At 38.2% G+C, this 13,743-nt stretch overlaps 1 protein-coding gene across 1 annotated transcript in view; it reads left to right on the top strand.

Annotated features, from left to right (window-relative positions):
* LOC145681426 (glutamate-gated chloride channel alpha-like) overlaps window positions 1–13,743 on the top strand; it is a 130,832-nt gene that overhangs the window by 89,101 nt on the left and 27,988 nt on the right. Inside the window, exons 6-7 of the mRNA XM_081753072.1 lie at window positions 1,267–1,413; window positions 5,419–5,617. Of these exons, the coding sequence (XP_081609198.1) occupies window positions 1,267–1,413; window positions 5,419–5,617 (346 nt within the window). The remainder of the gene's footprint in view (window positions 1–1,266; window positions 1,414–5,418; window positions 5,618–13,743) is intronic.

Below are 13,743 nucleotides of genomic sequence, written 5' to 3'. Positions count from 1 at the left end.
TAGTAGTAGTAATAGTAGTAGGTGTAGTAGTAGTAAGTTGTAGTAGTAGTAGCAGTAGAAGTAGGAGTAAGTAATAGCAGTAATAGGAATAGGAGTAGGAGTAAGTAGTAGTAGGAGTAGTAGTAGGTGTAGTGGAAGTAAGAGTAGGAGTAGTAGGAGTAGGAATAAGTAGTAGGAGGAGTAGGAGTAGATACGGGTAGTAGTAAGAACGGGTTAGAAACCCCGCAGGGGTTGGTTGGGTTCTGTTGTCGACATAAAATGGGGAAATTACCGACTTGCGAAAATTTTATTGCAGCTTATGAAAGATTACGTGCATTTCAGGTTCGACCTTAACTTCTATATGTCCACGTAAATACGCATCTGAGATATGTGCATGCCATATTTCCATTACTTATACACTTCCCTATTAAAATATTATTAGAAATTTTTCTGTAAATTTTATAAATTTATGGATCTGTATAGTAAAACTGCAGCGAATTTTGAACATTAACAGTTCATTTGACGGTAAGTCTTTACTTTGGCCATTTCATTTTTTTTTTCGAATCTGGGGGTGCAGTGACTCAGTGGTAGAAGGTTCACTTCCGGTGCTTGGGGTGCCTAGTTCGATCCCAGCTCGCGCCGTGTGGACTTTGTGGTGGACAAACACCGTGCTCGTGGGTTTTCTCGGTGTTCTCCCGTTTCCTCCCACTTTCTTTATTCCACCATTTCATTCTTTTCTCATCATCACCGTCTCCTTTAACCTAACCGGCATAAGCGTGGGACGTAAAACTTAAAGATTTCATTTCATTTTTTTTTTCGATTCATTGATTTGATCTTTCGGTACCGATTTTGAGAACCTATCTGTTAGCCCATATATATATAGGTTAGAGCTAGGTTGGTTTCTTTCTGTACCAAAGTTTAATATTTAATTCACATAGTATTGCCGAGCGAGCGTCAGCGAGTGAAGGCGGGTTAGAGCCCCGCAGAGTACGTAGTTTTCTGTCTTCGTTACGAATCCGTTCATTGAACAATTCATTGAATGAAATGGCCAAAGTAAAGACTTGCTCATTAGACAAACTAAAATTTGTTCCGGGTAATTAATTAAGTCAAAGAAAATGAAAAGATTAATTTGATTTTAATAGTTGAAAAAAAATCTGTGTTTAGATCAATATAGGCTATTTATTTCGAAACCACTAACAAAAGAGTGTATAAGCAGAAAAGTATCCATCTTGTACGTTGTTGTAGATTAAATGTAAGCACTATTTTAACTTCCATCTGTCTTTACAGTTAGTTACAACCGTAATTACGTTCAATTTAAGTGGAAAGATCCGCCATTGAGCTTTCCTCAAGGTCGTGAGCAAGGCGTTCGACTGCCTAATCTTCGAGTGAACTTCCACGTCGACAAAGAGTCACAAACAATTCAAGGAGTAATGGGTAAGTCTGTGCTCATAGTGCTATTTATAATCTTTTAAAAACTAATTTCAATTACTTGAAGTAACATAAACAAAGAATTTATGATTTTGCTACTAGGAAAAAGTGACCATGCTTAGATACATTTCTAATTGCACTTATACGAGGTGTGATCAAAAAATACAGTGAATAATTTTATTGGAAACAAGTAACAAGCTTACTTGGAATTTGATTTAATCTCCTTCAAAGTACTGTCCTTGGCTAGCACTTATCCCAACTTTGAATAGATGACTGGAAGCATTTCTGGAAGGCCTCTTTTGGAAGGGCGTTCAACTACTCTTCGTGGTTCTCTCAATGTCAGGAATAGTGTAACAACATTTACATTTAAGCACAGTTTTAATTTTTGGGATAGTCAGAAGTCGCGTCATCTTATAGCTGGAGAGTACGGTGGATGTGGACAGAAAGGATTTTTTCGGCCAAAAACTCCTGTTTGCCAGTCAAAAGTCGGCGAACGAATTTAGAACTCACTCTTCTCATCTCCAAATCAGTAGTTAAAATGCTTTGTACGCACCCGTACGAGATGTTTACGTTTTGCACGTTTTCCTCTGTTTTTGAGGTTATTGGACACCCTGAACGTTGCTCATCTTCTGCCAACTCATTTCCGCTTTTAAATCACTCATTACCACTTGTAAACAGTCTTCAGAGTTACAGAATTATCGCCATACATCAATTTCAACATTTCATGAGTTTCTGTAGCACTGTTCTGCAACTTGAAACAGAACTTAATGTTCAGGCGTTGTTGATGCGCAACAGACACGGTAAACACAACCTCACTCTAGCAGCTCTGGACGCTGACTGACAAGTAAGAACGTGTTCCAACTTGACGCTGCCTGTCTCAACGGATCAGGCTATCGGACAAATTACATCAAATAGTTGTAGCGTCAGTAGTTGCTGCTAAAAAGAAAACATTTACCGTATTTTTGACGACACTTTGTATACTAATTTTAGAACGTTGAATCCAATGGAACTACCATATGGTGCCCAGAAATGTGATCTCAAGTTTGAGTTATAAATACATTTCAATGTCCCAATTTTTCTCGATACTCTATTGACGGTTATGCTTTAAAATAATCTCATTGGATTCAGGTTCCTCAAATTAGTTTAAAAATCGCAATTAGAATTGTACCGAAGAGTAAGTACTTATGCTCTTAGTTAGTATAAGTGGAACTTCAAAAATTCCAATTTTGAGATCATCTTTTCCTAAACCCATGGACGGATATATTTTAAAATAATGTCATTGGAGTTAGAATCCTCAAATTAGTACAATAAAGTATTAGAAATATATCCAAGCGTGACGCTTTACAAATCTCATGATTTTGAGTTCTTTGAAGGATGCTGAGTGTATTAATATTGAATTTACATTAGTCTTTAATTAAACATTGGATTGTTTAATCTACTGTGTATTATACGAAAGGTGGGGATAAAGGATGCGTACATTCGGTACCCACAGTATCCTACTATCAATGTAAAAGTATGACTCCATATTTGTTGAATTTTGGCACATACAGGACGGTATGTAATCAGACATAACCAGGCAAGTTTCCTCAGGTACCCAGTTCATAGAAGCTGACTGTGAGTGAATTCCTGAGTAGCTGTGGAACGAGAGTAGATCGGGAAATAAATCCTACTTCTATCGAAGCAGTCGCTGGATGTATTGCTAAACAGCTATTGAACCAGCATAAGTCTGGAAATAAATCTTACTTCTACCCAAGCAACCCACTTTCATTGACTGAGCGAGGCTATGAAAAACTGAGTAACGAGGGGGAAATATTGAAATCTCACTTCTACCCGATCAGTCCACTTATAGAGACTGGGTGAGTTTCCTAGCAGCTGATGAACGAGGATAGATTGGGAAATAAATCACAATTCTATCCGAACAATTCACTTATAAAGGTTGGATGAGTCCCTGAGTGGCTGTGGAACTAGGGTAAGTCGGGATTTAACTCCCGCTTCTACTTGAGCAATCCACTTATAAAGAATGGATGAATCCCTGAGTAGCTGTGGATCGAGGGTACATCGATAAATAAATTTCACTTCTACCAGGATGTCAGTGTACTTACAGTGCTAGATGAATCCCTGAGCAGATGTGCAATGAGCGTAGATCCGAAAATAAATCCCACATTTAGCAGAGTATCAGTCTGCTTACAGTGATTGGATGAATCTCTGAGAAGCTGTGGAACGAGGGTGGATCGGGAAACAAATCCCAATCCTACCTGAGAAGTTCACTTACAGAAGCTAGGTGAAACCATGAGCAGCTGTGGAACGAGATGGATCGGGAAATAAATCCGGCTTCGATCTCAGCAGTTCACTTATGGAGGCTGGATAAATCCCTGGGCAGCTGTAGAATGACGACAGATTTGAATATAAATTCCACTTCTACCCCAGAGTCCATTTACAGAGGCTGGACGAACTCCTGAGTAAATGTGGAACGAGAGCAGATGGGAACGTAAATCTAGGCTCTAACCGAGGAATCTACTTGCAAAGGCTGAAGGAGTTCTTGAGCAGCTATGAAACGAGGGTAGATCGGGAAATAAATTACAGCCCTACCCGAGCCTTCTATTTGGTAAGTAGACGCCAATCACGGTACTGCAGCTCTACTACGTGCTACTTCCGCGTTGAGATCGCACATAGTTCTTAACTTGCCGCAACGGCGCCACGCCGTCACGGGGCATTTCTCCACCATTTGCTCATTTATATAATCACTGCTTAAGAAGGACCAATGTTATTGAGAGAAATTTCTCCTTACGGCGTAGCTACTGTCGACTGATAGCAAGCAAAATATTTTATCGCGTTTATAGTTATTACTTTTGTCGCTATTTTGTAGCTATTTATATTTGTTGCTTACTGAGTGACTGAAAACAAAAAGATTAAGAACTTTATATTAGTTTCGAATACTCTTCATTGAGCAGCTTCCTACTATAACAAAGTTAAAATTGTGTGCATATTTGAAGTACAGGATTTGTTGGTTTTAGGCTCGTTGAAGGGTTGGATTCTTTGGAGAATTGAGTGCATACTTGAAGTATGGGATTTGTAGCTTTGCGTTCGTTGAAGGGTTGGGGAATCGGAGGTTGTTAGAATTGAGTGCGTATTTGAAGTATGGGATTTGTAGTTTTGTGTTCGTTGAAGGGTTGGATTATTTAAATAATCGGAGGCTATTGGGCTTGAATGCATATTTGAAGTATATGATTTGTAGCTTTCCGTTTGTTGAAGGATTGGATTCTTTAGAGAATTGGAGGCTGTTAGAATTGAGTGCATATTTTGAAGTATAGGATGTGTAGCTTCGCGTTTGTTAATGGATTGGATTCTTTATAAAATCGGAGGCTGTTAGAATTGAGTGCATTTTTGAAGTATAGGATGTGTAGCTTCGCGTTTATTAATGGATTGGATTCTTTATAAAATCGGAGGCTGTTAGAATTGAGTGCATTTTTGAAGTATAGGATGTGTAGCTTCGCGTTTATTAATGGATTGGATTCTTTATAAAAATCGGACGCTGTTAGAATTGAGTGGATATTTGAAGTATAGGATTTGTAGCTTTGCATTCGTTGAAGGGTTGGGAAATCGGACGTTGTTAGAATTGAGTGCATATTTGAAGTATGGGATTTGTGGCTTTGTGTTCGTTGAAAGATTGGATTCTTTAGAGAATCGGAGGCTGTTAGAACTGAATGCATATTTGAAGTATGGAATTTATAGCTTTATGTTCATTGAAGGATTGGATTCTTTAGAGAACCAATAGGTGATAGCATATCCGCTGAAAGTGGCGATAGAACACTGACAGGCGCTTCTTTCTTTACCTACGTAAAATACTGAATCTAGCAACTCTGATAACTTCGTAGGCGGGCGCTATAAGGCATTAAGGATTTGCACTGTTATTGAATATACAATTTAACTATTTATATTATTTGGAAAAAATAATTATAATAATTAATCCAAGTTAAATTGTAACTATCATAATAATTTTCCTACCTTTAGGTGACCATTCATCAGCAAGAGTGTGGCTCATATTCGAAAGAGACATACGAAGTTACCTATTAGAGTTATACATGCCAAGTGGATTGTTTGTGGTGATTTCTTGGGGGAGCTTTTTGGTTCCCACAGATGTAGTGCCTGGACGCATGGTTCTGCTTATTACTACGCTTCTTACTTTAGTAACTATGTTTAATTCCGTCAGGTAAGTAACATACTTTAACCCATAAGTACTATGGACTGTCTCTCAGAACGCTGCGACTTTTCATATCATTATATTTTCCCCCAGTCTCACTACTACAAGTGGATCTTTTCGTCTACCTTCCTGTCTAGCAAATGGTTACATATTGTGAAGTTCGTGTTATAATTGATCTCCTGTGCGCGGCGCTGGAGGTGTCGAGCGGTCTCAGAGACGTACTATAGTAGTTACGTGAGTATTTTGCTGATCAGTTGTCTTTCGTTATCTACTGATTATTAACATTTTTGTGTCTTACAGTGTGGCACGTCTTGCACCACACATCAAATAATGACCCAGAGACTGGAAAACCTGAAATAATAACATTTTATAACATGAGTAAAGGCGGAGTGGATACTCTAGACAAAAAGTGTACAGATTACACATCAAGTCGTCGAACAAGACGATAGCCATTGACAATTTTCTTTATGCTGGTGGATGTTGCGTGTAGTGTCAATGCGTATTTCTTGTATCAAGTCTACGCTAAGTCTGAAGTGATGACAAGATTTGATTTCATGAATACGTTGGCAACAGGACTTCTTAGGCCTCACATAGAACGTAGATTCTTCACCGGACATCTGCCACGAGAGCTGAGTTTTTCAATCACGAGCATACTACAGCTTGAAAGTGTGTTTCCCACTATCGTGCACAAGGAGTTGAATAGGAAAACGTAGTCTTCTGTCCACTTAGTTGTAAGCGGAAAGCAAAGATATTCGTATCAGTGGTGTGGAGTACCGATTTCCTTGCAGTGCAGAAAAAAAGATATAAAAGCCTACCTGAAGAAAGTACATGCTGTCAGAAAAGTTAGTGCGGTACTTTCTTTACCAGCAAAACGTATTTTCTTTACTTTCTCCATCATATAAGAACTAAAAATGTTTTATTAGTTACCTTTACACTGAAAAAAACGTAAGAGTACAACTATAACAGTACCTTCCTGTAAGTTTAAAAAAGCTAAAATTCCATGTTTTTCTCCGTTTTTACTGTATTTTTTATTCTCAGTGCATCTATAAAAACAGTGTATTTTAAATTAGTGTTATTTTGACTAAAGCAAACGCCAAACATATAGGCGGGTTGCGCGCGCACCTTACAGCTCGCTGTTGTCAAGTCTCCCTTGTCATGTGCCACCTCCTTCCCCTCCTGTTGCAGGAGTAAGCAGACGACAGCCGTTTACCTAGCCACAGCTCAAAGCCTGCGTTCTGCCGTAACCAATCTTCAACACGCGCGCAAAACATGAATCCTTGACAGTGACTGAGCAAGACAAATGTAAATGTGGCAAGTGCGTAGGTTGCTAGTTGGCTGTTGCTCTCTCCACCCACTTTTTATTGCGCGCGCAACCCGCCTATACTTTTGGCGTTTGCTGTACATAGAAACGGAGAAAAAATTGAATATTTCAACAATTACAATTTTAGAATAACAATGAAAGCATTGTTGTAAATTTTGACTACGTTCTCTTTCTCATTGTTTTAAAAATATATAGCTTTTTTACATCGTGAAATTACTATGTTTTACTTTTCTATAACCAACTAAGAGATGTAGGATATCATTTTTAAAAATATGCAATGAAACTACTACTCAGGAAATGTGAAACAACAATGCGGTCTGACAGACCGTTCCATAGTAGTTACGTGATTATCTTCGTCCATAGTACTTAAGGATTAAGGTTGGTGTAAAGGGACAAGTTTTGCCGATAGATGTCGCAACAGTCTTCATATCTCCCCCATGTATTTTTTTACCTTTCACGAAAGTTTACGATTTCTCTTACAAATTTCAACGTAGAAGCTTCAAACGTTTAGAGGAGGAACTTCATTAGGTATCAAAGGGAACAATCCGTGCCGATCTTTAATTTAGAATTTTCTTCATTGTTGAAACAGTTCCATTGTTAAAGGTTTAGATATCCTTTTCAACAATCAAGCCATTTCAACAATGAATAATATTCTAAACACAAAATCGGCGCGGATTATTGCCTTCGATGGATTATGGAGCTTCTTTTCTAAAAATTTGAAGTCTGTAGATTGAAATTTGTAAGACAAATTGTGAATTTTCGTGAAAGGTAAAAAATATATGGGAGAGATACAAGGACTGTAGTGCCATCTATCGGGAAAACTTGTCCCTTTAAACCAACGTTAATTGTGATATCTTAAGATTTCTATAATTACAGAGAGAACAAAAATGGTCAATGTTTACTTTAGTCGGACCAATTAAAGCATTTGGCATCATAATCAACCTTAATCCTCGCAAGGATCTTAGGAGGTCAAATTGATTAAAATGGTATCCTAAAGGGGAGTGGATTGTCATTATTTATGCAAGCAAATTGAGTAGTGACGGGCAAAAATAATTGAATTTGACCGATATTAGTATGCAGTCTATACATTAAGGGACAGCTACTATGAAAATTGATAGGGGCCACGGTGGCTCAGTGATAGAGCGTTCACCTCTGGTGCATGGAGTCCCTGGTTCGACCCCAGCTCGCGTCAAGTGAACTTTGGGTGGACGAACAAGGTATGCGTGGGTTTTCTTGCGGTTCTCCTGTTTCCTCCCACTTTATAAGTCCATTCATTTATCACCAGCTCCTTTAGCCAGCACAATCGTGAGACGTAAAAGTAAAAGATTTCATTTAATTTTATTTTGAACATTGAAATTTCCGATGCCGTTAAATTGTTTGTCATTACTCTTATTGTAATGCGTATCCTTAAGGGAAGGGAGTTTATGTAGGGTTGGAAAGAGTTCAAAGGGGATGGGGGTTGGGGTTGGGAAGATGTACGGTAACATCTAAAAATAATCGAAAAGACATATATTAATGTCCAATCCATAGTTTTTGGGGTTACCGAAATTAATGGTGACGCTCCCATTGCTGTTTAAGTCTAAATTCATCTTCCTTCGGCACAGTTAGATGTGGAAATGAAAGAGGTGGTGACAAATACGGTTATTTTATCTTTTATTACACTAGAGAAAATTGTCTAATACTCTAACTTTGCAAAAATGTCGACAAAAATGTAACTAACAAAAAAACTGGTGCGCTTGATGATGATGCGTCAAAAAGCCCATGAAATTCTATAACGAGCAGCAGTGGAAACAATATGATGCGTATATTAGTGCCAAAAGCCGTTAATCGTAGTTTGATTCAGTGGCGGATCCAGAGGGGCGATCGATCCCTCACAGAAGAGGAAACTTTTTTTAAATTTTATATATAAATAAAACCCATACCAGAGTTTGGAGCTCCTAAAAGTAGCAGCAATATTACAACCAACCGCTCCCCTCCAGAAGTCTGTCCTGGATCCGCCCCTGGTTCGATTAGGAATGTAAAAACGTTAATGGACAACATAAACGGGCTACATTAAAATTATTTCGGAAGCCGAGCACTGTAAACATAAAAAAGATAAGAGAATTGGAAACGCAAATCTACTCATATTTTCAGAAGCAAGAACAGAAAATATATGAAATATTAAAAAACATACATGTATATAAAATGTGTATTATTTTCTGTGTTCTCAAGGAGACAAATGGATACTAAAAGCGAATGATGGGATTGGTGAGATCGGAATATGACAGAAGACGGAAGAACCTCGAGAAAAACTCACTGAAGCAAGCACATAAAAGAAAAGATTACTAATATAGAAGAGAAAAGCAAAATACAAAAATATGCACAGTGGATATGAACAAAAGTACGAGTGTTGGCGTTCGAGACCCGGGTTCGATTCCCGGCGGGAGCTCATATGGTTCGGATTCCACGTTAATCAGTAGGTCCACGTCTCATATAGCCTCGCTGCTGAAAGGGACGCTAAACTAAAATCAACTCAACTCAAAAGTACGAGTGAACTCAGAAGATAAAAGTACAACCATTACTACAGTTCAAGGTAGAAATAAAAACATTGCACATATTTCTGGAAAAATTCTACGTAGAATCAAACAGTAGGTCAATAACTTGCTTACTAAAAAGGTTGAAAATTAGAGGAGAATGATAGTGAAATTTAAACCGCATCAACACAAAGAATTACCCTCAATAAAGATTGAATGAAATGAAATATTTCAGTTTTAGGTCCCACGATTATATCCTTTAGGCTGAGGGAGATGATAATTAAGGCAAGAAAACCATGATGGATGAATTTCTGGAATGAAAATGTGCGAGGAAACGGGTGTACTCCAAATAAATTTTGTAAGAGTATGATGAATGGGGCATGTTTGAAATGGGAGCTGGCCATCGACACGTTAAGGTACAAGGCAGTAACTTCATTGAGTTATGTTGTGAGTCCAGGTAAATGGCAACGTTGCATTTTCATTTGACATTGGGAGCATAAAGAGTGTACAGCCCAAACGGCTCGTCCGATTTAAAAAAAAATTCCTTCACTTAAAGATTGAAAATATCATATTTGGATATGGTTTTCCCTCTTACATGTTGTTGTAACTCTGATAATAACAGAGTAATTCTATGTCAGGGGACTTCTGAGACACCCTGTATTTCTTAAAGTTCGGGGGCATTCACTTTTATTATTGGCACATTTTAACTTCCAAGCTGTAGGGATTATTGGAATCCCCTAAAAAAAAACTACAATACGTTTTGTCGAATTCAAATAATTTTTTCTGTAGATTATCCTGCAAAATTGTTTTGTGTGGAAATATTTAAAAGTTGCAACACGGGGATGATTTTACTCCTTTTCACCCCGTTTTTCGTAATGGATTGTAACTTCAAGCAATAATATTATTTCTGCGTGTTAAAGGAAGGCACAGTACATACCAAGTTTCGTTAAAATCCGTTAAGTTTTACGAGAGTTATCTAGTAACAAAACAAACGAACAGATACTAGATGGGCTGATACAGAAATGTCAATCAAGTTAAACGGTTGAAGCTTCGCTAATGATTAGTTCGATTATACGGCACCGCAGATTTTCCTAACATGAATTCCAAACAACATATCTGAGTTATGTTTTATCTAGTAACGTTTTCGAAATACTGTTTCCCATTAGAGTTAGCACACCACAGATATAAGCAGAAGTAGAAATAGTTCTTGTTTCCATTTATTACCTAGTTAAGACTTTGAAGAAAGCTAGCAGTAAGTCAGCAACGAGTAATGTTTAAGTTACATAAACTTTATTTGTGATGGATAATTACTAAATAAATAGAAATGTTTCAACGCCAACGGTATCCAGTTACTTACGGAGTTTCTGAGCATATCCCTAAGCAATATTAGATTAAGGGTCTTTTTCCGTATCGGGTTCCATCAACGAAACGTAAAATAAGCGTTTTAATTTGCGAATATCAGTAAAATACTTGCAATTAATTATATCAGCTTTTGCGTTGCGTTACGATTCGCAAAATTTTGTGAATACTGGTACGGAATGACCTTCTAAACAAGTTGATATTACGGATTTTTAAATTGTTAGATTAATTTTCACTTAGACCCAAGGTCGCCCATTAGGGGGAGCAAGGTGGGGCGTTTGTCCCCTTAGAGGAAATTGTACTTCGGAATATCGAGAACCCAATAGAATTTTTAGAATAGAGTAGTAATCGCATGACTTGAGGCAAATTTTTCCGCCCCCTGGAGCGTGGCGCCCGCCGCCGCCGCCAAAATTTTGCGCCCCGGGCGCCCGGCGCCCATTTTGGGGTTACATGTTATGACGTCATAGGGTCACGTGATGTTAAGCCATGCCTTTTTTGGGTTACGTGATGTTAGGCCCTGGAGCATGGAGCCCGCCGCCAAAATTTTGCGCCCCGGGCGCCCGGCACCCATTTTTGGGGTTACATGTTATGACGTCATAGGGTCACGTGATGTTAGGCCATGCCTTTTTTGGGTTACGTGATGTTAGGCCACGCCTTTATGGGTTACGTGGTGTTAGGCCACGTCTTTATGGGGTAGTTTTACCGAGGGGGGTTGATTTTGTTTTCTTTTACGGCATAAAATTTTTGGAGATCGTTACTTTTTTGGCTGCACTTCACGACACTTTTTGGCCCCTGGGTCCCTGCCTCAGGACCCATGGTCCCTGGCCCGGGGTCAATGACCTAGGGGTACCATGGCCCACCCCTAAAATTTGGCAGGGGTACATAGGACCACCCCCCAGGACCCATGGTCCCTGGCCCGTGTCAATGACCTAGGGGTACTTAGGACCACCCCTCTAGATTTTGGCAGGGGTACATAGGACCACCCCCTTAAATTTTGGAAATTGCCAAATCTAAAAATTTGGTATGGTAGCCTAGGACCATAGTATGTACCTCTATTAGTATTGGGGGTCTATGTCGTTTCCTTTCATGGGTAAAAAATTGCCAAAAATTTAAATTTCGGAGGTTTTTGACCTAATTTATCCCCTTTGATGGGGTATTATTATCCTATATGGTTATATGTGCATATACAGGGGTTCATTACCTTTCATAAGACATGGGTATATTGGTGCACCCCTTTAAATTTTTGGGAGGTGTACCTTGGCCCACCCCTTCAATTTTGGAAATTGCCCAATTTAAACATTTTGGTACAATAGTATAGAACCCTAGTATGTATTACTATAAATTTGGGTGGTCCACTTCGTTCCCTTTTAGGGGTACAAAATTGCCAAATTTTAGTACAACCACATGTTTGGTTTTTGGCTCATTTTATTCCCTTGGATGAGGTCCTATTACCTTATATAGTTGTATGGGTGTATACAGGTGTTTATTTCCTATTGTAAGACATAGGTACATTTGTGCACCCCTTTAAAAATTTGGCAGGAGTGCCTTGGCCCACCCCTTAAATTTTGGAAATTGCCCAATTTAAACATTTGGTATAATAGTATAGAACCCTAATATAGATCACTATAAATTTCGGTGGTCTATCTCGTTCCCCTTTTAGGTGTATAAAATTGCCAAAATATAAACGTAAGCAATACGTTGTACCACGTGTTGGGGTTTGACCTAATTCATTTCCTTTGATGAGGTCCTATTACCTTATATGGTTATATGGCCATGTATAGGAGTCCATTCCCTATTATGAAACATAAGTACATATGTGCACACCCTTGAAATTTTTGGGAATGGTACCTTGGCCCGCCCCTTAAGTTTTAGAAATTGCCAAATTTAAAACATTTGGTATCATAGTACTGGACCCTAATATATATTACTACAAATTTGGGTGGTCCACCTCGTTCCCTTTTAGGGGCCATTTTGTTCCGCTTTAGGGGTGAACATGGATACCTTGGAATCGTCCCGAGTTCGATTCTTGGTGCTACTTTAAGAAATGTTGAGTTTAACGTCCCCTTGAAACGATGATGAAAAATGATAGGAGGAAATATGAACTTACTTCGTTGTGGATTGAAGCAGGAACCTCACTCGTTAGAGACAAGCGCTGAGCCGCCGTACTCCATTCAGTGCGAACAGTTTCGCGTATGAAAAGAAGACGAGCAGATTTAAACAGATTATGTTACATTACACACTTCAGTGCGAGCAGTTTACACTAGGTTTATGTTTCATATAGAAAGATAGAAGATCTGTGTTGTCATCTTTTTACTTCGTGTGCAACTTTGACCTTGAAGAAAACATTGCTGACTCAGTGCTAAGCATTAACGTATACACATAATCTTATTGTTTAGTTGGCTGTATTTAGAGATGAATCAGACATGTAAGGTTGTTGGTTCGAATCGAGTTGTGTTCGCTGTAACTCAGTGCCTGAGCGATACTTAGCGAGATTTTCCAGTGTTGCCAACACTATCAGAATGAATCGATTCATTTAGTCGGAGCAGTTTCGTGACGAAAACTGATTTTTGTTTTGTACACAAATTTTTTTTCTGAAACAGAATTTTGTTTGTACATAAAAAATTTTCTGAAACTTTGTTTTGTACACAAAAAAAATTTCTGAAACAGAATTTTGTTTTTCGTACACAAAAAATTTTTCTGAAAACATTTTTTTTCGTACACAAAAATTTTCTGAATCAGTTTTTTTTTTCGTACACAAAAAATTTCTGAAACAGAATTTTATTTTGTACACAAAAATTTTATATTTCCTACACGAAAAAAAAAGTTCTGAAACAAAAATTTAGTTTGATTTTTTTTTCATAAAACTTTTTTTATTTATCGGTAAACTGATTTAGAAAAAAGAAATTGAAATCGCAGTACAGGAAAAGAATTTGATTTTAGGA

Source organism: Thermobia domestica, chromosome 3 (assembly GCF_964235325.1).
Source record: "Thermobia domestica chromosome 3, izTheDome1.hap1.1, whole genome shotgun sequence".
Lineage (NCBI taxonomy): Eukaryota > Metazoa > Arthropoda > Insecta > Zygentoma > Lepismatidae > Thermobia > Thermobia domestica.
The sequence above is the reverse complement of the archived record's forward strand: the minus strand, read 5'-3'. Positions and strand labels throughout refer to the sequence as shown.